The sequence below is a fragment of the Macaca fascicularis genome, chromosome 18 (assembly GCF_037993035.2).
Source record: "Macaca fascicularis isolate 582-1 chromosome 18, T2T-MFA8v1.1".
Classification (NCBI taxonomy): Eukaryota; Metazoa; Chordata; class Mammalia; order Primates; family Cercopithecidae; genus Macaca; species Macaca fascicularis.
Genome location: NC_088392.1, coordinates 75,461,233 through 75,488,623, shown reverse-complemented (window position 1 = coordinate 75,488,623; position 27,391 = coordinate 75,461,233). Strand labels below are relative to the sequence as shown.

At 42.2% G+C, this 27,391-nt stretch overlaps 1 protein-coding gene across 3 annotated transcripts in view; it reads left to right on the top strand.

Annotated features, from left to right (window-relative positions):
• Positions 1 to 27,391, top strand: part of LAMA1 (laminin subunit alpha 1) — a 165,523-nt gene that overhangs the window by 99,593 nt on the left and 38,539 nt on the right. For all 3 annotated transcript variants that reach the window (XM_005587155.5, XM_015439840.4, XM_065534196.2), the window contains 13 exons: positions 1,094 to 1,231; positions 5,967 to 6,088; positions 8,298 to 8,384; positions 8,649 to 8,842; positions 10,181 to 10,323; positions 12,596 to 12,685; positions 14,322 to 14,433; positions 15,354 to 15,513; positions 21,773 to 21,983; positions 22,464 to 22,580; positions 22,707 to 22,870; positions 25,143 to 25,278; positions 25,786 to 25,879. In XM_005587155.5, the coding sequence (XP_005587212.3) occupies positions 1,094 to 1,231; positions 5,967 to 6,088; positions 8,298 to 8,384; positions 8,649 to 8,842; positions 10,181 to 10,323; positions 12,596 to 12,685; positions 14,322 to 14,433; positions 15,354 to 15,513; positions 21,773 to 21,983; positions 22,464 to 22,580; positions 22,707 to 22,870; positions 25,143 to 25,278; positions 25,786 to 25,879 (1,768 nt within the window). The remainder of the gene's footprint in view (positions 1 to 1,093; positions 1,232 to 5,966; positions 6,089 to 8,297; positions 8,385 to 8,648; positions 8,843 to 10,180; positions 10,324 to 12,595; positions 12,686 to 14,321; positions 14,434 to 15,353; positions 15,514 to 21,772; positions 21,984 to 22,463; positions 22,581 to 22,706; positions 22,871 to 25,142; positions 25,279 to 25,785; positions 25,880 to 27,391) is intronic.

The window sequence follows — 27,391 nt, the reverse complement described above, 5'->3', positions numbered from 1 at the left end:
TTTTTGAATTAAAAAGAAATTAATTTTGGTAAAATGTACGTAACAAAATCTGCCATCTTCGCCATTCTTTGGTGTACCATTTAGTCGTGTTAAGTACAGTTACGTCGTTGTACAACTGTCACTACTGTCATTCTCCAAACTTTTTATCATCCCAAATGCAAACTCTGCACTCATTAAACACTGGCTCCCCATTTCCTCTCTCTGCAGTCCCCCACAACCACCACTCTTCTTTTGGTCTCTATGTATTTGACCACTGTAGGGCCTGCTTCTATATATATGTAATACATGGCGCCTGCCTGTAATCCCAGCTACTCAGGAGGGTGAGACAGGAGAATCACTTGAACCCGGGAGGCAGAGGCTGCAGTGAGCCGAGATCGAGCCATTGTACTCCAGCCTCAGTGACAGAGAGAGACTCCGTCTCGAAAATAAATAAACAAAATAAGTGGAGTAATACAGAATCTGTCTTTTTGTGAATGGCTTGTTTCACTTAGCATGATGTCCTCAAGACTCATTCATGTTGTAGCCTGTGTCAGAATTTCCCTCCTTTTTAAGGCTGAATAGTATTCCATTGTATATACATGCCACATTTTGCTTATTCGTTAATCTGTCAATGAATAAACTTGGGTGGCTTCCCAGTCTTGGCTATTGTGAATAATGCTGCTGTGAACATAGGGGTTCAACTATCTCTTTGAGATTCTGCTTTCGGTTCTTTTAGATGTGTACCCAAAAGTCGACTTGCAGAATCACATGGTACTTCAATTTTCCATCTTTGGAGAGATGGAAATGGTATAGCTGCTGGTTTTTACTGTACCATTTTACATTCTCACCAGCAGTATACGGGGTTCCAATTTCTCACCAACACTTGTTAGTTTCTGTTTTGTTTTGTTTTTTTTTTTGATAGTTGATACCCTGACAGGTGTGAGGTGGTATCACCTTGTGTTTTTTCATTTGCATTTCTCTGATGATAGAGATGTTGAACTTCTTTTCATATACCTGTTGGCCATTTGTATGTCTCCTTTGGAGAAATGTCTATTCAAGTCCCTCACTCACTATTTAATCAGACTTTTTTGTCCTCCCTTTTGCATCCCCTCAGGACTGTGCCCCTGGGTACCACAGAGGGAAGCTCCCAGCAGGGAGTGGCAGGGGACCGCGCCCTCTGGTTGCTCCTTGTGTGCCCTGCAGTTGCAACAACCATAGTGACACCTGTGACCCCGACACCGGGAAGTGTCTGGTATGCTGGTTTGTGGGGGTGCTTGCGTGAGTTTAGAAGTAAAGTGGATGCTGAGTGTCAGATTTCTGGTCAAAGTCATAGCTGTGCCTTGGTTTAGTGAGAGGTTAGCTCAATGTAAAATATAAACGTATTTCTTTAAGGAAGGAATAGCTTAGTGGTTCTGACCTTATCAGTGGAAATTCTTTTATAAATTTTACTTTCTTGATGAATTTATCTGTGGGCATCAATTTGGGAATTACAGTCATGCACCAAATAATGACATTTCCATCAACAATAGATCACATATAGGACAGTGGTCTGATAAGACTATAACACTGTATTTTTACTGTACCTTTTCTATGTTAGATATAGTTAGATGCACAAATATTTACTGTTGTGTTGCAATTGCCTACCATATGGTGTAGGCGTGTAGTAGGCTGTGCCATCTAGGTTTGTGTAAGTGCACTCTATGATGTTCACACAATGACAGAATCAGCTAGGATGCATTTCTCAGGAAGTATCCCCATCTTTAAGTGACGCATGACTGTAGTTGCATGCCTTGTTTTTAATTGCAGTACTGGTTGCCGTAGTCAAAATAGATGAGAACTATATATGATAAAGTCTGGGGGCTCACGTGGGAATTTTAAAATAAATTAATGCCAGTGTTGCAAATGTATTTCTCTATGTAAAATATTGCCCTCTCCTTGCATTTTTTAAAAAATGCATATTCTCTAGGGGATGATAACAGCACATTATTCACATGTTAGTGCGTATTTGCTTCTCAGCCACCTTCTCCTAGGCCAAGACTGGTCTCGGGGGCCGGGCGTGATGGCTCACACCTGTAATCCCAGCACTTTGGAACGCCGAGGCAGGCAGATCACGAGGTCAGGAGGTCGAGACCATGCTGGCTAACATGGTGAAACCCCATCTCTACTAAAAATACAAAAAATTAGCCGGGCGTGGTGGCGGCGCCTGTAATCCCAGCTGTTCAGGAGGCTGAGGCAGGAGAATGGCGCGAACCCGGGAGGCGGAGCTTGCAGTGAGCTGAGATCCGGCCACTGCACTCCAGCCCGGGCGACAGAGCGAGACTCCGTCTCAAAACAGACAGACAAACAAACAAACAAACAAAAAGATTGGTCTCAGGGACACATGGAGAACTCTGACCACTGTAAATGACTAAGCGACCCAGACAGAAGGCTCGCAGCCCTGACTGAGGACAAACTCCCGTGCCCATGATTTAGCTTGAGCCAGTGAGGCAGATAACAAAATGATCTGATACTTGTTTCCTGCTCCTGAAGGCTCATGCTTTACAATCACTCAGGTGGAAACATTGATTACTGGTAGAAATTGTTCCCAGATTAACTTGCCTTGGGTAAAATAATGCATTGAAGGGAAATGCGCTGCCCACCAAGGACACACCCGAAGCCTTGGAGATCCTGGGTGTGGCCCAATCACAAGGAAACACTGGAGACAAAACAGAGGAGTTAGGACTGCGGGCTCCCAACCTGCCTCCCACCACATTTTGATTCTGGTTTTCCCTCTTTTTACAGATCTGTATTCTGTGTTTGTCCCTAGGGACTTCATTCATGGTCACCACTTACTGACAGTTCTTGTCACTGAAACCCACTATAAACAAAAAATGGTGTCTGGGCTTAGAGGATGGGATTTCAGGGTTGCAGTGGTCCTTCTATTCTTGTCAGAGTCCCTTCAGATCTTTTTTTTTTTTTTTTTTTTTTTTTTTTTTGAGATGGAGGCTTGCTCTGTCACCCAGGCTGGAAAGCAATGGTGTAATCTGCTCATTGCATCTGCCTCCTGGCTTTAAGCGATTCTCCTGCCTCAGCCTCCTAAGTAGCTGGGATTACAGGCGCCTGCCACCATGCCTGGCTAATTTTTGTATTTGTAGTAGAGACAGGGTTTCACCATGTTGGCCAGGCTGGTTTCAAAATCCTGACCTCAAATGATCCGCCTGCCTTGGCCTCCCAAAGTGCTGGGATTACAGGCATGAGCCACCACGCCCGGCTATCCCTTCAGATATGAAGTCTGAACTGTAACAGCTATGCCAGGCAGTAATTTAGTGTACGTTTTACACACCTGCAACAATGGGGAGCTCACTCCAGAACAGCTCAGCTCATCTTTGGGAGCCCTGATTCTTCCTGAAGCCGGTGCCCCTGGACCATGCATCTGTTGGTACATCTGTTGGTGGTAGGACCTTAACAAATACCTTGCGAAACTACTTGATCAAATCCCTCTTTCCCATGTCCAAAGGCCCTGAATCTTCAACCTTCCAAGTCACACACCCTCACATGGCTGGAGGCCGGATGGAGTGGTCATGGGTCCATTCACCAGTCTGGGGTGTGCATGTCACTGTGTGTCTTTGGTATCCTGCCCTGAGCCTAATGCCTTTGCTCCCGGAGTCGATGGGAGCATCTCTCCTTAACTCGAGGTGCTGTGTCTCCACGGCACAGCCTGGACAGGGTAGTCATGTCCGCCCTGTCACTGCTGCCTCACAGAGTTGACTAGACATAAGACCCTTGCACTATTCTCACCAATATAGCGCCTCCGTCCCTTCTTCCTTGCTCTTTAAGCCCAGGACCTTCCCTTCCGTCCTCAGTGTTTCAGATCCTTTTGTGGTTTAGTGCAGTTCATTTCCCTTCAACATAATCTCCTAAGCACTCCCTCTGTATTTATTGTACAGGTAGATATGAAGACCGTTTTGGATCTGATTTTGTCATTAGTATACAGGATGTTCAGGTCACTGGGCGTTTGGTGTTACCATAAAAATGATTGATTGGGGCCGGGCATGGTGGCTCACACCTATAATCCCAGCACTTTGGGAGGCCGAGGGAGGCGGATCACCTGAGGCTGGGAGTTTGAGACCAGCCTGACCAACATGGAGAAACCCCGTCTCTACTGCAAATACAAAATTAGCTGGGCGTGGTGGCGTGTACCTCTTAATCCCAGCTACTGGGGAGGCTGAGGCAAAAAAATCGCTTGATCCCAGCTATTTGGGAGGCAGAGGCTGTGGTGAGCTGATATCATACCATTGCACTTCAGCCTGGGCAACAAGAGTGAAACTCTTATCTCAAAAAAAAAAAAAAGCGATTGATTTTTGGAAGTATGACTTGGAAGGGGCTGGGGAGACAGAGGACAAGGGCGGTTGGTAGCTTGGGAGCTTCTCTTCCTGGTTACCCACCCCCTACCACTGCCTTCTGGGAGATACGACGGAACCTTTTTACATCAGTAAAAAATTGGCAGGCATTCTCTGTGCATTTCCCATAGCAACGAGTTCAGCCCACACTTTAGTTCTCATCAGGAGGTCCTTATTTCCTGGCCACTCTTGGGGCAGCTTGTCTTTGCTTCTCTAGGGAGCCCAGAGTCCGTCGTGTGTCAGGGGGAGCTGGTGTTAGCCGTGGAAAACCTGAAAATCTTCAATTCTCCCTTATCGTCTAATATTTATTCCTTGTCAAGTTTAGGCCATGCCATTAACACATGTCTTTAACACATTTACTTTTCCAGAGAGAGATTACAAATTTTACTTCTAAAGAGAGATCAGTTTGAGAGGTCAGGTAGATCCCAGTAAAATTTGTCCCCATCAGGGAAAAACATAGGAATAGAACTTTAAAATGAAAAATACTAGAATTTTTAAAACATTTAAATGAACTTAAAATAGTCTTTTTTTTAACATGTAAATTATGTCTTTCTGTATCACCTCTCATTGCCTAGGAGAAAAGTGTGAGTCAGCCTGGGAGTTTGCTCAGGGGTTCCTCAGCCATCCTGGTTTTTCGACTCAGCTGCATCAGACATGGAATCTTGTGGCCAGGGACTGAGTAAATAGAGATGAATTGAGCAAATGCCAATTTCAAATTGGAGTCAGATGGCAAGAACTGCTTGTTCTTTTAGCTTTAAAAATGTGTACCCTTTTTAATAGAAAGACTGTAGGTCCAAAGGATGATGTAAAGGTTAACTGGAAATGCCACATGGGGTGGCCTGTGTCTGTCGTCCCAGCTACTTAGGAGGCTGAGGCAGGATGATCACCTGAGGCCAGGAGTTTGTGACCAGCCTGGGCAACATAGCAACCCCCTATCTGTACAAAAAAGTGAAAAATTAAACAAACGTGGTGGCGTGTGCCTGTTGTCCCAGCTACTCGAGAGGCTGAGGCAGGAGGATCACTTGAACTTGAGCCCTGGAGGTCAAAGGTGCAGTGAGCTATGATTGCACCACGCACTCCAGCCTGGGCAACACAGGGAGACCTCGTCTCTAAAAAAAAAAAAAAAAATGAACTGAAAGTTAGTTGGTGATTGCAGTAATCTATCAGTGGTGCTCTAAAACCATGAGTTTTCTTCCCTCATTCTCTATTTCCTAAATCATCTATCCATTCTTCACTTCATTGCATGTGGTTGTTGAACCCTGACTATGTGCAAAACTGGTGCTTCAGATTGTTTTTTGGGCCACTAAATATTTTAAATCTGTGTTTTAAGGTTCTGCAAACTGCTTTTAGGGCTCCTATGTCTATTTTCCTTAAGAAGAATATACTAGTAATTTCTTGGCTTTATTGGATGAATGCAGCCTTATGATGAATGAAAGCCCCAGAGCTGGAAATGTTTTCAGGATTTTTAAGAATATGGAGGAAAATGCTCCCCTTATGTTTTTAAAAGCTCGCTGATATAAAACGTGGCAGTGCTTAGCTATTACCAGATAAGAATGATTTCTAACAATCTCCCATTTTTTCCCTCTTCCTTTAAATGTGGGCTCCCAGAACTGCGGCGATAACACAGCAGGTGACCATTGCGATGTGTGTGCTTTTGGCTACTATGGGAAGGTGACTGGCTCAGCAAGTGACTGTGCTCTGTGTGTCTGTCCTCACAGCCCCCCCGCCAGGTGAGCCCCCACAGGTGCAGCTGGCATGCTGGGCTGCCCAGGGCTGCTTCCAGTTCACCCTCAGTGGTCTGTGTTAATGAATATTCTCCTTTGGTTGCAAAAGGTTAATTTTAAGAAAAAGTGTTCATTCTCAAAAGCATTGGAAGAGAATCTTTCCAAAAGCAAAGCATCTGTGTTGGTACTGGATGTTTGGATGCAACCAGTTAAAGGAAGGACTTTTACGTTTTGTTTTTTAAGACTCATTTTAGCCCACAGCATATGTATCCAATCTGCATGGAGATGAATTGTTATTAATTTTATTGATAATGATACAAAAGAACCCAATTACTATTTAAGAGAATAGGATTAGAATTTATATAAGCTGGTGCCTAAGTGCTGAAATGCACATGGTGATAAAATTGGGACTAGTTTCTATCTTGTACTCATGATGTTTGTACAGAATTATCTGAATGCAAAAGGGAACCAGAAATTTTAAGTGGGAATTAGAATATCAAAGAATCCTCTTTGGTTCAAATGAAAATTATAATTCGTCAACAATATTTTATTATCACTTAGAATATTTGGCAAGGTATTGAACATGTAAAGATCAAATGTTAACTTTTGGTTTACTGCAGCAAAGTATTCCTTTTAATATTTGTCTGAATCTTCTGTTTTTTATTGCCTCCAAGTAAATCATGCCTGATGGTGAGTACTGAATGAGAGGCACTATGTTCACTTCCCTGGCAAGCTATGAAGCATCCTAAAATGTGTTGTTACTAGTGCTTATTTTTTATATTAAATCTATATATGTGAATTTTGACTTGTCAGTTCCATTTCTGTAGTCTATGCTATAGAAATACTTTCGTGTGTGTAACGTTGGATGTGTTTTAGCATTGCTTGTACTCATGAGGAATAGGGGAAACAAATATCTACTTACAGGGAATTGATTATATACATTGTGTTGCATTCCTAGAGTGAAATATTTTACAAACATGGAGAAAAGAATAAGGTATATCTGTAGGCACAGAATTAGAGAAATGGCCAGTTGAAGTATGTAATGGAATATGTAGTGTGATGCCATTTTGGAAAAAATTCATATCCACATGTCTATTCATACCCATGTTATAGGTGGCTATATGTGCCCAGAGAAGTATTGGGAAGGACATTCTACCCTACTACTCTGCACATTTCCGTACTGTTTGAATAGTTTACTTCTTCAATAATAAAAAGGTTATAAACGTCCCCAAAGTCCACATTAATAAATTAAAATTGTGCTATCAGGAAGAGATTGTGAGGATGTGAACATTCGTGTGTGCTCAGAATCTGAGGTGTCCTAAAACACATGCTTTATTTTCTACGTATTTTGTTTCCACTGAAGTCTGTCCCTTTACTATTTTAAGGAGGAAAAAGAGTCAGAAGTGGTATGGGGCTGGTAACTGATGCTGGAAACTTCATCTTGCTAACCAGAAGGAACCAGGCTTGGCTTTAACCGTTTTTGTTTTTTATTGTCTCCAGTAGTTTGCATGCACCCAGCTCAGCCTCTAGATGGCGCATTGGTAATTTAAAACGTGAAGGCAGAGGGTAGAGGATGTTGAGAAAAAGGAGTAAAACAAAAGCAGAAATCCATGAATGAGGAGATCAAATCCCAGTCGATAATTACACTTTGAGAGGCTCTGTCATTTTGCTTCTGGTAGCCTACCACATAACTCCCTGCCTGCCTTTAGGTTCATCAATTCTCCAATTCCACCCTACTTCCTTGCCTTTGCTTCCCTGGCTTGCCTTCCTCGCCTTACATTACAGTCAATAAAGTTCTTTTCGTCAGCGTGTGTTCATCCATCTTCCCCTGCGGGTTTTCATGCTTGCTCATAGTTGTTTCAACTCTCTTACCACCTTATCACTTAGTAAGCAAAGACGCTTTTTCCTTGGGACACTCTCTTGTTGGGTGGCTAATTAGTGATAATCCCTAAGGTCAGTCTTCTTCCACTTAACATTCACATGATTGCCCCGGACAGGGTCTTATGAATGTCTTTTGGATACAAGATGTGCATGCACTTATTGATTACATTTATTTTCCTTCCTTTTGCCCAGTAGATTGTAAGCTCTAAAAAGCTATGTGTGATCACGTAACTTTGAGACCAGTATAGTGTATCCTAAGAGTAATGAATAAGCACTTTAAGGAAAGATGGAAATTGTGTATCTGAAAATTCAAGAAGAAATTCTTTTCCTCCAGTTTTAGTCCCACTTGTGTCTTGGAAGGTGACCACAATTTCCGTTGTGACGCCTGTCTCCTGGGCTATGAAGGACAACATTGTGAAAGGTACATGGGTGGATTGTCACGTGGAAATCCCTGGGTACTCTGTGTCTTTTATAAGGTGTTGGGCATATTTACTATAGTGATCTGGGAGCCATTAACAATTTGCATTGCTTGATTGAAATAAGACCTCATTACTGTTCCAAAACAAGTTTTCCCAAGGTGAATGGATCTGTGCTTTGCATTTCATTTGGTGCAAATGATAACTGTCGTGAGTTAGAAGCTGGTATTGACCATCCTATCTGTACGTATGTTCCTTCCTTTCTGTAGGTGCTCCTTGGGCTATTATGGGAACCCTCAAACACTAGGTGGCAGTTGCCAGAAGTGTGACTGCAACCCGCACGGCTCTGTCCATGGCGACTGTGACCGCACATCTGGGCAGTGCGTTTGCAGGCTGGGGGCCTCGGGACTCCGGTGCGATGAGTGTGAACCGAGGCACATTCTGATGGAAACGGATTGTGTTTGTGAGTATTTCTCCTCTAATTGTGTAAAGATGGTTTTTCCTCCCAAATGTGTTGGGAAAGAAGCGGTGGTGGCACACTAAAATGTCCGCAGGATACCAACCTCCTGTTTTATTTTCATTTTGTTATTTTCTAATCATAGATCACTGTTGCATCTGCTGAACTGAACCTTTCATCCAGTGTTTTCCAGCTGAGGCAGGAGGTTCTAAGATACCAGTTTATTCCTCTGGCACTCAGAGTGGCACAGTGATTTCAACTTTCTCGTTTAGTGGCATTAATATTTCCTTTAGTGGAGCCGGGAGTGATTTAGTGTGGGAGAGGAAACAGCTTTGTGGGGTTGTCATTTGTGTTACCCCAATTTCATGAGAGCTTCTGCTCTTGGCTATCATGGATTTTTTTTTTTTTTTTTTTTTTTAATGGAGTCTTGCTGTGTCCCCCAGGCTGGAGTGCAGTAGCGCAATCTCGGCTCACTGCAACCTCCGCCTCCTGGACTCAAGTGATTCCTCTGCCTCAGCCTCCCAAGTAGCTGGGATCACAGGTGTCCACCACCTTGCCTGGCTAATTCTTGTATTTTTAGTAGAGACAGGGTTTCACTACGCTGGCCAGGCTGGTCTTGAACTCCTGACGTCAGGCAGTCTGCCCGCCTCAGCCTCCCAAAGTGCTGGGATTACAGGCGTGAACCACCACGCCCAGCCTATCATGGACTTTTGTAAACTTTTTTTCCAGTTCTGATTTATTTTACCAGCAAGTGCATGAGATAGTCATCTTGGGATGTCTTCTCAGGGGTTAATGGGGAAGATAAGGAGGCCTGTTAGGATCATGGCATTGGAGGTCTTTTTTGCTTTGACTTTTGTGTTGATTATAGGCACAAACACCCCCACTATTCTATCCAGTGTCCTTCACTTGTACTTGCGAAAGATGCATTTGCAAACTGTCTGGGGAAGTGACAAGCAGGCTGTGGAAGGGAATGCTGGGATTCAGTGCAGTGGGTCCTAGTTAAAGATGAACCAGGCAGCATAATGATGGGGGCAGAAGAACGAAATGTGTGCCAGAGCTGGGCACCACTCTAGGCCTCAGCCGTTTCTTTCTGTGTGACCTCAGGGAAGTTACGTATCTGATCTGAGTCTTGGCGTCATCATTGAATAGGGGCCTAGCACTTCCTGCCGTGCCACCTATGGCACAGTTGGAGTGAGAATGAGATCAGATATGGTGCACGGGGTCTTGGAGTGTACTCTGACCGCATATGTCATTTTCACAAAACAGCTTATGCAACCCCATGAAAAAATGGGCAGACCACACTGCATTAACTTTAACTCTCCTTTTTAAAAATTTGTCTTGTAGCCTGTGATGATGAATGTGTAGGTGTGCTGCTGAATGACTTGGATGAGATTGGTGATGCCATTCTTTCTCTGAACCTCACTGGCATTATCCCTGTCCCATATGGAATTTTGTCAAACCTGGAAAATACAACTAAATATCTCCAGGTAGGTACTGGAAATATGGAGATGAACAGATACGTGTATCATTGAGGGATATAGTCAGTGGGAATGGTGGGAGTCATTGCATGTGTCCTCCCCGCAGTGTGAGAGCCCAACTTCCATCGGCCCCTGTGGACAGGTTTCCAGTCTTTCCTTGACTGTGACCAGTGACAGGCACTTACTTACTTATCTCACATGCTAGCTTGTTTCACAGTTGGCAGCTTTCATTGTTTGAGTGCTCCCTGGAGGACTCCTTATCAATGCTGTCCTCTGTGGCCCTCATTCTGCCTTTTGGGATAAGACCAAATCCACTTGCTCTTCTGTAAGACAACTTTGGGTGTTTAAAAACAGCTGCCCTATTAGAAAAGCAGAAAATAGACCAGGCACGGTGGCTCACACCTGTAATCCCAGCATCCCAGCACTTTGGGAGGCCAAAGCGGGCAGATCACGAGGTCAAGAGATCAAGACCATCCTGGCCAACATGGTGAAACTCCGTCTCTACTAAAAATACAAAAATTAGCTGGGCACAGTGGCACGCGCCTGTAATCCCAGCTACTTGGGAGGCTGAGGCAGGAGAATTGCTTGAACCTGGGAGATGGAGGTTGCAATGAGCCAAGATCGCACTACTGCACTCCAGCCTGGTGACAGAGCAAGACTCCGTCTCAAAAAAAGAAAAAGAAAAAGAAAAGCAGAAAATAAATCTGAATAGTATCTTCTTTAAAGTTGGCTCATACTGAAGATGAACCGTTTTAAGTATATTGTTACTCACTTCACGAGAGTTGCAGGGCACAGAATCTCTCCTCCCTGGAAGACTGCATTAAATGTCTGGCAGTAAATCATAGTTTTATGTTTTCATCAACAGGGCCTAGGTCAAAAAAGGATGAAGAGTTAAGAAATTAACTTAGTAGACAGTGTCCTACTATAGCACTTATTTATTTTTATTATTTTATTTATTTATTTATTTATTTATTTATTTTTTGAGACAGGGTCTCCCTCAGTCACTCAGGTTGGCATGCGGTGGCACAGTCATGGCCCACTGCAGCCTTAACCTCCATAGCCCAAGGGATCCTCCTGCCTTAGCCTCCCAGGTAGCTGAGACTACAGGCACACACCACCATGCCCAGCTAGTTTTTTATTTTTATTTTTAATAGAGATGAGCTCTCGCTATGTTGTCCAGGCTGGTCTTGAACTCCTAAGCTCAAGAGATCCTCCCACCTTGACCTCTCAAATTTCTGGGATTACAGGCGTGAGTCACCGCGCCTGACCCACTTTTAATTCTCATTGGAAAACAATGTGATTCTTAAATTTTGCTTTATATATGTGTTAGAATTTGACATAATCTATGCAGTGTGCCAGGTAGCAATAAAAGGGATGGCCATTTCTAAATGCCTTTTCTTAGATAAGAGCTTTCCTCAAACTTAATACTTCCTTAGCGGTGTGTGTGTGTTTGTGTGCGTGTTGGGATGGGGCTGGTTCTTGGATCCATCTTGATTTGCAGTGGTCTTTTAGGGACCGCTAAGAGATGTTTTTATGTTATACTTTCCTCAAATGTCACAAAGTGTTTTTGAAAAATGAGAGCTTTTAAATCTATTAAAAAAAGAATATTTAAATGTTTTTTCCAATCACTACATATACAATCAGTATATTAATCTGCCAGTATGGGTCCCAGGGATATAACAATTTTCTATATATCAAATAAATATTTGATTTAAATTTTAACTCATTTTGAATGATTTGCTCTAAATAAACCACTTGTCCGTTTTCTTTAAATAACTTTTTGTGTTTATGTAAAGTATTCATTGAGTTTTAAGGTTTAAACAAAATCATACAAGAAATTAGAAGGATGTTGGCATAAATTAAGCACTTTATTTTTCTTTATTTTTTGTATTTATAAATCTTTCTTTATTGAATTCTTTTGTAGTTTAGCCTAAAGGCGTTTTTTTCTTAGGTGTTGCAATTATAATTAAATTTGTGTGACTCTGCTATTGAGATAAAGCCATAATTTTATCTGAGAATTGCAGCAGTATCAGATTCTGCTTATCACACCAGATTTTAAATTTATATCTATATCAGAAATATAATGCAAAGGATGGCAGTATGGAATCATGTCGCTATAATCGAAACCTAAGTAAATGTGATCTATTTTTTTTTTTTAAATGACAGTTCCAAGGAAAGAATTTCTTTCTGTGAACAACAAGGAAATAACAAGTGCTTCTTAGTTAAGAATCAGAACATTTTACTGCGAAGCATTATAATTTATTTCCTCCATTCTTCCTAGGAATCTTTATTAAGAGAAAATATGCAAAAGGACCTGGGAAGAATTAAGCTTGAAGGTGTTGCAGAAGAAACGGACAACCTGCAAAAGAAGGTAAATTCTTTCCATAACGAACCAACCTTCCTGCAGGTCCCTCCCATCAGCCCTCCTGAACAATTGCCTTGGGGCTGTCCGCAAGGTTCTGATTAGATCATGCCAGCCTCTTCCTCCCACGAGCTGTGCTCCAGTTACTTAATCATCAAATTGGTTTTGACCCTGCCAGTTTCTGTGGTTTAGTGGGAAAAGGCTCCCGACTTAATGTCTGTTGTCATCTCTGCTGAGGACGGAGTTGGGCAGTCTCTTAGCTCTGACTTACATTTTCTCCTCTGAAACAACGGGTGGGGCGGGGATGAAAAGATCGCTGAGGTTTCTTCCTCCTCCTAAATTCATTCAGTAATCAAGCACATGGTGAGCCCAAAAGCATGGACTGAACATCAGTAATGCTCTCTAAAACTTTCTGGGTGGAGCAGGGAGCGCACAGACCTCATGACGTGGTGTCTGTGCAACCTTCAGCCTTCAGGTTGGGGTGGTTCTGATTTTAGGGCTCTGAGTGGCAAGTGAGCTTGTTTTTATGTCATCAGGGAATTATTTATTCTGTTTAACCTGTGACAGGAATGGCATTTAGTGACTTAAAAAAGAATCTCGCCCTCTGCAGATGGTGAGGAAGGATTACTGTCAAATTTACTATTTTTTCATTTATGAATTTTGTATGTGCGTGTGTGTGTGTGTGTGTGTGTGTGTGTGTGTGTGTGTGTACTGTGTGTACTGTGATGCTGTATCTATACATATGGATGTCTAATCTCCATCAACACATGCACACATACACAAACATCACCCTAGAAAGTATAGTTTGGCTCCTGTTAATTGAGAATTAACGATGTTTTGGAAAGAGTTGAAGGGTTTAAGTTTGGGTTTAAGTACCTCATCAAGCAAACATTTGGTTGGAAATGATAAGCTGATTAAAATAAATTCTCTGTATCCATTAAAGCAGATTCTACTTGGTCTTGACTAGAAAATACTTTTAGACCCAGTCTGAGTTACTTTACATTCTTGGAAATTACAAACAACCTTTCCTTTTGCAAATAGTAAAAATCCCAGTAAAAATAACAGCTGAGGACAGCTAAGTGGTAGCCTCTGGGCTGCTGACTTCCTGGCTCTCGTCTTGTGTAGTTCTCGTAGCAGCCCCAGGAGGTAAGCATTACTGTTTCCCAAGTGTTACACACAATGCTTGGAGATGTCTGGGCCTATCCACAGCCTGGCAGAATCAGGTCTAAAATCAGCTTGCCTGACTCCGTGTTCTTAACTCCTAGAGACTAACATTTCATAGGCCATACAAATCAGTAAGGTTTGCTTTCTATATTCTGTATATTTGGGTTTTAAAGTGAATCGAGGGCCTTCACAGTATAGACACTAGGAGACTCTGTAGTTTAATACACAATTAGCCTGCTTTTGAAAACATACCCATCTTTTCTTACGCTGAGTGAGTTGTAGATTATTTCATTAACTACTGAGTCCATTTATAACCCCAAAATATGAACCTCAGCTTGCATAATAGTGCTCATCTTTACTCTATATTCTGGAATATATGTTGTTGCTGATAAGTGACAACCATGGAATACTAAAGTTTGCATATTATTTAAAGTCAGATTCCTTAAAGTCAAACTAACCTGAGACTTTATTTTTCCACCAGCTCACTAGAATGTTAGCAAGTACCCAAAAGGTGAACAGGGCAACTGAGAGAATCTTCAAGGAGAGTCGAGACCTGGCCATAGCCATTGAGAGGTTGCGGATGAACATCACAGGTAGTGTGGGCAGCGTCTAGTTTGAAGTGTCTGTCCTTATCTAGTAAGAAGTCACTGTCGCTTTTTTAAACATATGAATAGATGTATATCCCTTGCATTGGGCTTTCTGGAACCAGAGGGACTGCAATAGTTTGGGGATCCTGAAATGTGTAAGCTTTAGTCTTTCACTGAGAGCTTTAGCTTTAAAAAATGCATATTTCTTTTTTAATTTTGTGCATTACACCTGAAACTTAGATCCTAATTCTCAAGCCGCGTTATGGTAAAGTTAGTATGGTAGCTCCCCATCCATTTGCCCAGAATAGGAGCTGATGGTATTTGGGACTTCGGTTTGGTACCAAGTATATCCATCGTATTAGAATAATTTAATCATTTCTCAGTTGGGTGTGCTGTGGCTTTTAGCATGCTATTTTCAGTTTTCCAGCTACCAGAAATATATGATCACTCTTCTTTTTGAATTATAGTGTAAGGGCTTAAAAAGTACAGAATCCAATGCAAATCAGACTTTATAGGGCAAAAGGTAAGGAAATTATTAGAACAAATTATGTTTAATTAAAAAAGTAGGATCAAGCATTGGTGGTTTATTTATGTCGTAAATATTTATTGAGAACATTTATTTTTCATGTGCAGATGTCTTTGCCAGGTACAAGGAAATGCTGAGGTTGACACCATGTCCCTGCCTTTAGGGAGTTTATTGGTGCATGGAAAGACTTTGAAATAGGCCAGTAATCCCAAGTTCATGGATGTTTAGTTAAGGGATGTACAGAGTACATTGGGATACACCAGGTGGCCTGGCCTGGCATGGAGGTCCAACTCAGCTTAGGTAAACAGAGCAGTCCTCAGCAGAGAAGTGTCTAAGTTTTTCACTTGCTACTGGCCACTTTTCAGAGGCTTATTAAATGATTGGTGAATTTTCTCCATAGAAATTATTGAAAAGACCACTTTAAATCAGACTTTGGATGAAGATTTCCTGCTACTCAATTCTACACTTCAGAGCATGCAACAGAACGGGGCGTCTTTGCTGGAAATCACGCAGAGAAGAGACTTCACACAGTCGCACCAAAATGCCACTCTTGAACTCAAGTGAGTTCCCAGTTACCGCTCACAGTGCAACCAAGTAGAGAGAGAAACTTGCATGCTATCTCCAAAGGAGAAGGAGGCATCCTGGAGGAAAAGTGCTCACTGGGAATGGAATATCCTAAGAGAGGAGAAGGGGCCCTGTGGTCAAGTAAAGGAAGAGGTGGTTACTGACCCCTCCAAATATAGAACGGTGTAATCTGTGCAGCCCATATAATCTATCTTTGTGCTATCATGCAGTGGCTTCTGTCCTTTTCTGTGATTCTGGATGTTTCCACCTAGCACAAACAGCAGAGCCTCATGGTACTGTAGACCAAGGATAAGGCAGTAAACTCTCATAGAAAAAAATCGTTGGTGGCCACCAATACCATGAACTCCAAGACAGGTCAATGTTATGCCAGAATAATTGAACTCAGTTCTATACGAAAGTACAGTTACATTGAAACCCATGATGTGAAGTGACACAGAGATCACAAAACATTCTTACATACAGTCACAAGGAGTTTGGAGTTTCCTTTCCAGCTTTTATCTTAGCATTTCCATACAGGTATTACTAGCACAGGCTGCGTCTCTGCCAGGTTGTAATGAATGTGTGAAGTGCTGTTTTAAATAGTTACTTGACACTTCATTAAAACTTTGTTCTTGAATTTCCTATCTAAACTATAATCAGATGAAATGATATAGTCCTGTGAGATATTTAAACTTTAATATTTTGCTATTTTAAATTATGTTGTGATGGACTTCTTATGCAAATGCTTTATCTATTTTTCTATATTGAAATATCAAATATTTATTTATACTGTATATATCTCATCTTTTTCTGTATTTCAGATTATTATCAGGGTAGATATTAAGAAGTAGAATTATTGGCTGGGCACGGTGGCTCACACCTGTAATCCCAGCACTTTGGGAGGCTGAGGCAGGCGGGTCATCTGAAGTCAGGAGTTCAAAACCAGCCTGGCCAACAAGGCCAACCCCGTCTCTACTAAAAATACAAAAATTAGCCTGGCATAGTGGTGGACACCTGTAATCCCAGCTACTCAGGAGGCTGAGGCAGGAGAATTGCTTGAACCTGGGAGGCGGAGGTTGCAGTGAGCTGAGATCGTGCCACTGCACTCCAGCCTGGGCAACAAAGCAAGACTCCGTCTCAAAAAAAAAAAAAAAAAGAAGAAAAAGTGGAATTATTTAGTCAAAGAATTTGCATTTTGAGGATTCCTAACATGCGCTTCCAAATAATTTTTTAAATATTTTTTAAAAACAATGTGCACTGCCACCAGCAACACACTAGAGGGTTGGGCATGTGGCCTTTTTCATCGTAGAACATAATTTTTGACGTTGTTGATTTGTTAGGTGAAAAACAAAAGGAGGTGTTTACGGTTGGATGGAGTTTGGAGAGAGGACTAGTAATCTAATTACTAGAATAATAGGGTCTGGAAAGGGCTCTGAGAGAACTAAGATCTAAAGGCCTTGGGGGGAAATGAGAGGAGGGTGTGGTGCCAGGAGACGGGCGTGAGCAGCTGTCTGTGGAGCCCCTCCTCTGTGCCAGGAGAGTGCCAGCTTCTCTTCTCACATTGTGCTCTGTGATCGTCTCAGTCTTTCCAGGTAGGGTAGAATCCAGTTGAGGAAACTGAGGCCCAGAGAATATAAGTAACTTGCCCTATGTTAATTAAGCCTCCAGGACAATATGAAACCTGACCACAAACCTGAATCTGTTTGAGTCTAAACCCTATTATTTTCCCACCCAGAACAAAAGGAAGTACCATTTGAGACCCAATCCATAAAAGATGGGCAGGTGGAATTTGGACAGTCAGAGACATTGAGGGCCTTTCAGGGGCAGGGAAACAAGATCTCAGTCTAGCATAGGTGGAGAGCCATTGAGTGAGGGAACACTGGAGCCAAAGAAGCTCAGCTGAAGTTTGCATCGAATTTGAGAGGCAATGGGGAGTGGTCACAGAAGCCAAGTTGAACGTTAGTCCTGCAGCCCCAACTGCACACTGAGGCTTCAGCTGTGCTCCTCTTGGGCATCTCCAACCAGGTCTTCCCAGGACCTGCCCACCCTGGAGGTGACGCCCCTGGGTTGGACTCTGCTCCCTAACCTTCCTCAGCCCCCCACACATCTGAGTTGGTGGGGAGCATGTGAAGGATGGAGATTCCCAGGCCCACCCTGCAGATCCTAGAGAATCATTTTGTGAGGCTGTCCCTTCCCACCGTTACCCATCTGAGATCAGTGCATTCATTCATTCATTCATTCATTCATTCAGCAAAGTGACCTGAACCCTGGCATTGTGCCAGGAGTTGGGGACATACAGGGGAACAATAGAGCCTTTTGCCCACTAGGAACTCGTGGTCCATTTGGGGAAAGTTTATTTTCTGAATATGCACTTTAAATACAATAAGAAAGTTTAAAATAGAGGTCAAATTTTCATCTATAGGATGATGTTACTATCTAAACCACAATCACATGAGATGATACAGTCCTCAATGACTTGAACAAGATTAACCCCCAAAAGCAAAACAAAACAAAAAAACCCCAGCACTCTTCATTAGCTTCTTCTAGCAAAATTGACAGAGGAAACTGGTGTTTCTCAAGCTATGTTCCTCTACAACACTAGTGTCCCATGAACTCCTAGGCAGATTCCTTAAACAAATATTAACCTTCCTAGGATCTGCAAGGCGGGCCTGGGACTCTCCATCCTTAACAAGCTCCCCAGCAACTCAGATGTGTAGGTGGCTGAGGAAGGTTAGGGAGCGGAGCCCAGCCCTAGGGCGCCGCCTCTAGGGTGGATGGTTCCGGGAAGACCTGGTTGAATAGCCTGAAAGGAGGGGGAGAGGCAGGGCCAGCCCCCACCTCCACCTGTTCCCCTCAGTGCCTCCTGACCCTCCCCTACTGGCGACGGCCTCTACGACCCCTTTCTCTGTCACTGCCGTTATGGTTTCACTTGGAATAAAGTTATTAATAAGATTGCTGATCTCTCTAATTTGCAAGTAAAAATATTACTAAAGAGACCTTTTATTTTAAAAGTCAAGAGTTTAAAATGTATTCTCTGGCCTCCACTTTCCAATTTTCCATAGATAATCCCTATATATATGCCATTTCAAGTTACATGGATGATTTTAGGAATTATCTGCTTTTTAATAATAATTCTTAGAAAATTGGTGGTTCATGCTGAAGCATGGCAATCATATAGATGAGAAGTTTAGCACACAGACGGATTGCTTTGCATGGTGGGTTGGGGGTCTCCAGGACTACCACCACATTCAGAGTTTCACCAGGACCCCCAGGATCCAGCATATAACTGTACTTACAGCTAAGATTTATTAAGGAGGTCCAGCCAGATGGGACAAAAGGACACAGCAGAGTCTGGAGGAATCCATGAAGTCCTCTCCCCGTGTGGGATCCCGGAGAGCACTCCTCCCCCAGCAAGAAAAATGCAGCACCATGTGTGTGATGTTTGTGCCCAGGGAAGCCTGTCAGAGATTCTGTATCCAGGGATTTTGTTGGAGCTGTACTGGTAGGCACCCTCTGCCTAGCACATAGCAAAACTCGACTCCCAGAAGGAAAGCAGGTGTTCAGCATAAACCACGTTGCTTGCACAAACAGCCCAGGTAGTGAGCTACTCTTAGCAGTTAGGGATCTGTGGGAACACAGCCCACCTCACCAGCAGGCCTTTCAAAGGAGAGCGGGCTCCAGCCTGCCACGTTGACTCTTTGCTACACACTTTGGATTATTGTTTGTAGCTGTTTTTCAGATGATTTCCATGCTGGTATCTCAGACCTGTTAAAATATTTTTATTTATTTATTTATTTTTATAGTCTCCCAGGCTGGGGTATAGTGGCACGATCTCAGCTCACTGCAACTTCCGCCTCCTGGGTTCAAGCAATTCTCCCTCCTTAGCCTCCTGAGTAGCTAAGATTACAGGCACCCGCCATCATGCCCAGCTAATTTTTGTAATTTTGTATTTTTGTAGAGACAGGGTTTCACCATGTTGGCCAGGCTGGTCTTGGACTCCTGTCCTCAGGTGATCTGCCCGCCTCGGCCTCCCAAAGTGCTGGGATTACCGGCGTGAGCCACTGTGACCGACCAAAGATACTTCATTAAAGAAGCACATTCCATGACACAGTGTCTGCTTAGGAGAGACAAGTTCTGTACTGCAGGTCTTCTCAAAGCTTTTAGTACACTCAAAGCTTTTAGTACGCCCATCAGCAGCCCCGTGGAGGATCCAGCTACGCTTCTTTCACCCTGGAATATTTGTTCAAGGAATCTGCCTGGCAGTTCTTGGGACACTGGTGTTGTAGAGGAACATAGTTTGGGAAACACCAGTTTCCTCTGTTAATTTTGCTAGAAGAAGCTAATGAAGTGCTGAGTGGGTTTTTTTTGTTGCTTAATCTTGTTCAAATTATTGAGGAGTATGTCATTCACGTGATTGTAGTTTAGATAGTAGAGTTACCTTATAGATGAAAATTTGGTTTCTATTTTGAACTTTATTTTCTTTTTGAGACAGGGTCTCACTCAGTCACCCAGGCTGGAGTGCAGTGGCACAATCTCAGCTCACTGCAGCCTCCACCTCCCAGGCTGAAGTGATTTTCCTACCTCAGCCTCCTGAGTAGCTGGGACTACAGGCATGTGCCACCACACCTGGCTAATTTATTTTAAATTTTCTTAGAGAGCTATCTCATTTAATAAAAGGAATAACAGATTCATGATCAGACATTAGAAATATATTGGGTTTATTCGTGTTTTCTTATGTATGTGTTTTAGTTCTTGTTGCCTGCTCATAATGCAAAGTCTTTATTATCATTAAAAATTGTAAGTATATCATTAAAAACTATAAGTCCTGATGTTATTCTAATAATGTCAGAGTTCAAATTTATATCCTTGACAAATGTTTTTGATCGTGTCTTAACCCAGTAACCTGACACCTGTGAAAGCTGAGGGCGTTTTACAAGGCATTTTCCATAGAATTTTTCAAAGTTCTCCTGACAAATTGAAATGAAGAGTTCATAGGATATTCCCCACCACTGCAAGGATTTGTAGTATGAAATTTTATTATTCTATGCAGCTATAAATTCAAAATTGATTTAAATAAGCAGTTTGATGGCATATTTATAAAGGCATAGGAAAAAAATCGTTTGATATTCTAAAGCTTGCGTTTATCCATGGTACAAATCATATCTTTTTGTCACTTTGAATTTGAAAGCTTTTATGAAATCTGCTGCTTCTTAACTAGCTGCAGAAAATCCTTTTACCATATATATAAATTGGTAAATTCACTGAATAGCCTTCTTTCAATTTCTTGCTGTATTATATATAATGAAAGATGGCAGTTCCCATCAACACAGAATGTTGTCCCAATTTCCTGAATCCAGATTCATGGAGATGATCTTTTTAAATTCCATTACTAAAATGTATTAGAAAGTTTAAGTGTTCAGATTCTCACAAAGCCCACTGGACCCCAGTTTACCAGGAAATTTGGGGAGGAGGGGTTTAATGACTTTCATCATTTATAAAATCATCAGAGCTGATAAAAGAAGTAAAGCTTTGGGCCGGGCACGGTGACTCACGCCTGTAATCCCAGCACTTCGGGAGGCCAAGGCGGGCGGATCACCTGAGGTCAGGAGTTTGAGACCAACCTGGCCAACATGGTGAAACCCAAACCCTGTGTCTACTAAACAATACAAAAATTAGCTGGGTGTGATGGCAGGCACCTTAATCCCAGCTACTTGGGAGGCAGAGGCAGGAGAATCGTTTGAGCCCGGGAGGCAGAGGTTGCAGTGAGTTGAGATCAAGCCATTGCACTGAAACCTAGGGGACAAGAGTGAGACTTCTCTCAAAAAAAAAAAAAAGTAGTAAAGCTTTGAAAGCTTCAAGACTTGTGCCTGCTCATGGTCATCCTAACCAGCTTAACTTGAAATACACCTGAGATGAAAGGTCACTGTGCCTGTACATTTCAGGAAACTATATGGGAACATGGAAGGTCACTGTGCACTTGTATAAATACCGTTTACTTCCTGGCATGAATAAATGTATCTGTGAGATGCACCACTTAAAAAAAAAAAAGACAATTTGTTAAGGATAAAATATAAACCTGCCATACCAGTAGCTATCTTAGAAAAATTGTTTCCATTCTTAAGAAGTTATGATGTATCACTTACAATTTCAAAAAGAGACTAGGCATAAATATGTAAAAATTTTTTCCACTATTATTTCAGAGATAGGAGTTTTGTTGGTCATTTACTTACTATGTGAACCATTCATATTTATCAGGGCTGCTGAAGATTTATTGTCACAAATTCAGGAAAATTACCAAAAGCCGCTGGAAGAATTGGAGGTATTAAAAGAAGCAACAAGCCACCTCCTTTCAAGGCACAACAGTGAACTACAGGCGGCTGAGGTGCTTGTGAGGGAAGCCGAGGCAAAGACCGAGGAAAGCAACCACCTGCTGTTCATGGTCAATGCTAACCTGAGAGAATTCAGTGTGAGTCTCACTCTCTCTCTCCTTCTCAATTATAACGGGTAACAAAATACTCCAACGTAAGCAATTAAAAGTGAGCCCTGGTCTGGCCAGGTGGTTCGCGCCTGTAATCCCAGCACTTTGGGAGGCCGAGGCGAGCAGATCATGAGGTCAAGAAATGGAGACCATCCTGGCCAACATGGTGAAACCCCGTCTCTACTAAAAATACAAAAATTAGCTGGGCGTGGTTGCGCGTGCCTGTGGTCCCAGCTACTTGGGAGGCTGAGGCAGGAGAATCGCTTGAACTCGGGAGGTAGAGGTTGTAGTGAGCCGAGATTGCACCACCGCACTCCAGCCTGGCGACAGAATGAGACTCCATCTCAAAAGATAAAATAAAATAAAAGGGAGTCCCGTGCACTAACTTCTGCACATAGCATTAGGCACCAAAGGTCAGAGGCAGAGTTGCTTTTATGAAACATCCTTAAAATGCCATTTCTGCTGCAGGATAAAAAGCTACATGTTCAAGAAGAACAAAATCTGACCTCAGAGCTCATTGCCCGAGGACGAGGACTGATAGATACTGCTGCTGTACAAACAGATGCTGTGCAAGATGCTCTAGAGGTGAGTTACCACTCAGCACGGCCACAGTACAGTTTTTAAAGAATCTTCACACATCTTGTCTATATGCACATGTATCTGTTATTAAATAGATGTGCATATATTTACAATATTAATTTCTCCATGTAGCACTTAGAGCATCACCAGGATACGCTACTTTTATGGTCTGCCAAAATCAGGCACCACGTAGATGACCTGGTCATGCACATGTCCCAAAGGAACGCGCTTGACCTGGTCTACAGCGCTGAGGACCATGCCGCTGAGTTCCAGAGACTGGCAGACGTTCTGGACAGGTAGGAACATGCCTTTGTGGGAATTCAAGAGTTTGCAATCTATTGATTAGAGAAAACAAAGATGGACGTTTTTTTCACAGCGGTGGGTCACTCTTCCTTTGTGTAAAAATGAGCACTCCTGTTTTATTTACCTGGCAAGTTGGATTCCCTCGTGTCTGCTAATATAGTTTACCATTGGCCTACATATCTGATGGAAAAATGCAAATAATGGAATAAGACTTAAAACACATAGTATGCGGCCGGGCACAGTGGCTCATGCCTATAATCCCAGCACTTTGGGAGGCCGAGGCGGGCAGATCATGAGGTCAGGAGATCAAGACCATCCTGGCTAACACAGTGAAACCTGTCTCTACTAAAAATACAAAAAATTAGCCGGGCATGGTGGTGGGCGCCTGTAGTCCCAGCTACTCCGGAGGCTGAGGCAGGAGAATGGCGTGAACCTGGGAGGCAGAGCTTGCAGTGAGCTGAGATTGTGCCACTGTACTCCAGCCTGAGTGACAGAGCGAGACTCCGTCTCAAAAAAAAAAAAACATAGTAGGCTACAGTTTCAAGCCATCAGGTCTTTATTAAGCACCTACTGAGTGCTCAGAGCTTTGTTAGGTTGCAGGTGGGACAGAATGAGGTTATTAATTTCTTTACAGATCCGGCCTTTTTGGAGTGTATTATTTGGGTGGAGGATGTGGCTGTCCACTCTCTCCTATAGAAGTGTTGAGAGTCTCTTTTCCAATCCCTGAGAGATACCACCTCCAATTATTTTCTACTGCCTGAAAGTCTGCCATTGTAATATAATTACTTTAACTTATATTTTTTGGATATTTGAAAAATATGTACTCAACTTGCTAAAAATGCCTTTAAATGAGAAGCACAATTTTAGCCAGCCGTTTCAAACTTGTCTGCACACTGGAATCTTCTGGGGAGCTTCTTAAGACGCCAATGCCTTTGTTCCTTAGCTGCCTTCCCCACAAAGGTTGTGACTTAATGGGACTGGGATGTAGCCTGGGTTTTGTGATTTTTTTTTAAACCCTAAGGTGATTCTAGTGTGCAGCAAATGTGGGACCTGAAGTTTTAGGTGTTACCAGTGATTTACACAATACTGTGAGTTAATTGGTAAATTTCTTTCTTTAAAATTTGCTATGCATTATGGGTGACAAAGCTGGCCACACTGGGAAGATGTATGTTCTTGTGTGTGCGTGTTCTGTGGAAAGGGAAAGATGCGTATCTCCTTATTTGAAAAATGCTGACATAAAAGATTAGTTCACACAACAAAAGTAATTAAAAATGATATGATAGAATATTGCATACATTATGTGCTAAATTGAGTACTGCTTCCTAATATGTCTTGGGGATCAGTAGTGGAAAATGGCATGAGATACTAGCTTCTCTCTTCTCATCAGTTTTCATCATTTCCCCCAGAGAAAAACATGTTCTGACTCCATACCTAGCTAAAACAAAATCTTTATTACTTTGTATGACTAGTATAAGCAATTTGTTGTGATAACACGAAGTTAAATTAGTATATTTTATTTATAAATCATAGAATTTTGCCCGTCCAATAGTAACAAGCAATAACTGCTAATATTTGGTCTGGGAATTGCCCGACTCAATAACCTTGGAAAGAAAATGAAGTGAGTTACTCAGCAGGCAAAGATGTGCCCATTGCCAGACTTTATTTTCAAGATCGAGAGCACTGGATGACCTTGTGCCATGACCGGTTACCAAGTTCCTAAGTGACGTGCCCACTTGTTAGAATGATGTTGAGCTGATTGAAATATTAGCTGATCTTCCTCCAGAATTTCTAGTGAATTTTGTAAAATTGTCATGCCATTTGAGGGATAAGATTCAGCGACCTCAAGTATGCTTAGGAACACTTCTTGGAGGTTAACAAGTGTGTTGCAGGGAGTTTATAACCAATGCAAACATGCAACGGCACCCCAGACATGCACAGGGAGTTGGAACAGAGATTGAGGAATGCTGAGGGCAGCTTGTGGAAAGTGATGAATGGTTGTCTAAGGGAAACAGCAGTAGTCTCTTCTTGGGTATTGATTAAATAGCAGTTCTGAGTGTTATTGTGACAAAGTGGCTATGGCTTCTCAAAAATTGCTTTTGAAGTTACATGGGAACCCACAGGTTGTTATTTTTTATGGATGATACTCTTCTAAGGGGAAAGAAGATAGGAGGCTTTCAAGACTAGTAGGCATTTATGATTTTTGTGAGTGAATCGGCAAGTTTGATTTAGCTTATCATAACGTATCTAAATATGCTGCTTTGATAGTGGCCTTGAAAATGTCAGAAATGTGTCCCTGAATGCCACCAGTGCAGCCTATGTCCATTACAACATCCAGAACCTGATCGAAGAATCGGAGGAACTGGCCAAAGATGCTCACAGGACTGTGACTGAGATGAGCCTGGTAGGAAATGCCGTGGGCTTCTTTTTCTGGGCTCTGTGGGAGATTGTTCTGTACCCGGTTTGAACAGAGATCAGTGGCCCCCAATTCTGCCTATTAACATTCTTTTCTGGTAGAATCTGTTTCTGGCTTCTGTCATCATGTGATCTGCGCTTTAATTTTTTAAGATCATAAATACTTCTTTATACAGACTAGAAACCAGCGTAGAGATGAGAACAATCTCACATTTCCTTGAGCTAAAAATGATAATGCTACTTGATACCTACTGGAGACATTTTTCTTTAATTACGGTGAAAATCTCTATTGAATGGCTAGTTTCCTTCCTTATCTACTTAAAAATGTCTTTGTGTTCTCTTGCCTCAGCCATTTGAAATTGTCCCTACCTGGTACCTGGCTGACTTTCTTGCTGGGAATGTGGCTGGGGGCTACTCTGATGGAGTCACTTCCTCCATCCCCAGCAGGACTCCATCTGCCCTGCTCTCACCATGCTTAAGCGGTTCTGTTTTCCAGCTCTCAGAATCCCTTGTTTCTAATGGGAAAGCGGCCGTGCAGCGCAGCTCCAGATTTCTAAATGAAGGCGACAACCTCAGCAGGAAGCTTCCAGGTCAGCGTGTGGCTCGGACGGTGTAGACAGGCAGAGTGAGCGTGAGCATCTCGCTGAGCAACCTCTAAGAACGTTCTCTTTGCATGCAGCAACTTGAAACTTAGCATTTCTATGTCCTATTTATATTCCGATTTCCTATCATATAAACTTTCCTATCATGTAAACTTTCCTATCGTATAAACTTCCTATCACATCAACTTCATATAATTTGGCATTTTTATTCTAGTGATATCTGTTCCTTTATTGTGCAGTCATCTCTATCTTTAACCTGTCCTTAATCCTCCACTCGTCGCCTTAGCTTGGAGCCTTCACTGTTCTTCCTAGTGTCTCTTGGGTTATCTTTGATTGTGTGCGCTCCTTTATTTTTCCTTGAGGAGATATATTATGCTTGATATTTGTTTTACCTTTCTCATGGGACTAATATCATGTTAGACTCATGGTAGGTTCTCGTTTAATAATTATTACATTAAATCATAATTGATTTAGCCATTTTCCAAAAAATATCTATGCAGTTAATTTGTCCTAAAGTTTCAAGAAAGAATGACTTGGCATATGTAAGAGCAATCCATCCAATAAACATAAACCAAAATGGCATCAGGAATCTGTTATGAAAGAGAAACTATGTAGGCATACTTTTTAAATAACAAATAACACGCTTTCCATCTTAATATATTCTAATAGATCAAAAATACCAAGATTTCTGGAGGAGTAAATAGTGGGCCATACTCACAGCTCATTCCCTTTTCAGGTGACTTACTTCCAAGTCTAACACTGGATCCTTCCACAACTGTCTGAACCAAAGGCTTGGATATGTGCATAAATTTTTTTTCTCATTGAGTGACACAATTTAAAATTTGTGTTGGCATCTCACAGTATCGAAAATGCATAATGTGTTGATGGGCTGTAATTTCAGTCTGTACAACTAGAGGTACTTCATAGGTAGTGAAATTGGGAGCTTGCTGGCAATTAAAATTTCATGTTTTCACCATGTGCTCAAAATCAAAATGTGATTATATGTTATGAACAGAAATTTTAAAAGCAAAAGCTGTGATCAAACTTGAGAAGGAGGTTGAGTTGAGTTCCAGTTGGGTGGCCAGAAGGGAATAGAAGGGGATGGAGGATTGGCCAGAGATGCAGGTGGGAGACTATGAGGAAGACTCCCAGGTGGGAGCCCACCTTAGGGGTTTGACAACCCAGAGGAGAAAGGTGACCAAGATTCAGATGGGGATAGAAAGTTAGTGCATCTGATTAAGACTGAGTGACTTAAACACAGCTCTTGGTCCTTGAGCTCTAGTAAAATTGGACATGAAATTTAAGTAGAAATATTAGTGAGAAAGTCAACAAGCGAAGTAGAGAAAATGATTGAGCAAGCTAGAAACACATTCTTAATTTCTTTTTTTTTTCGAGATGGAGTCTTGCTCTTTCTCCCAGGCTGGAGTGCAGTGGCGCTATCTCGGCTCACTGTAAGCTCCGCCTCCCGGGTACACGCCATTCTCCCGCCTCAACCTCTCG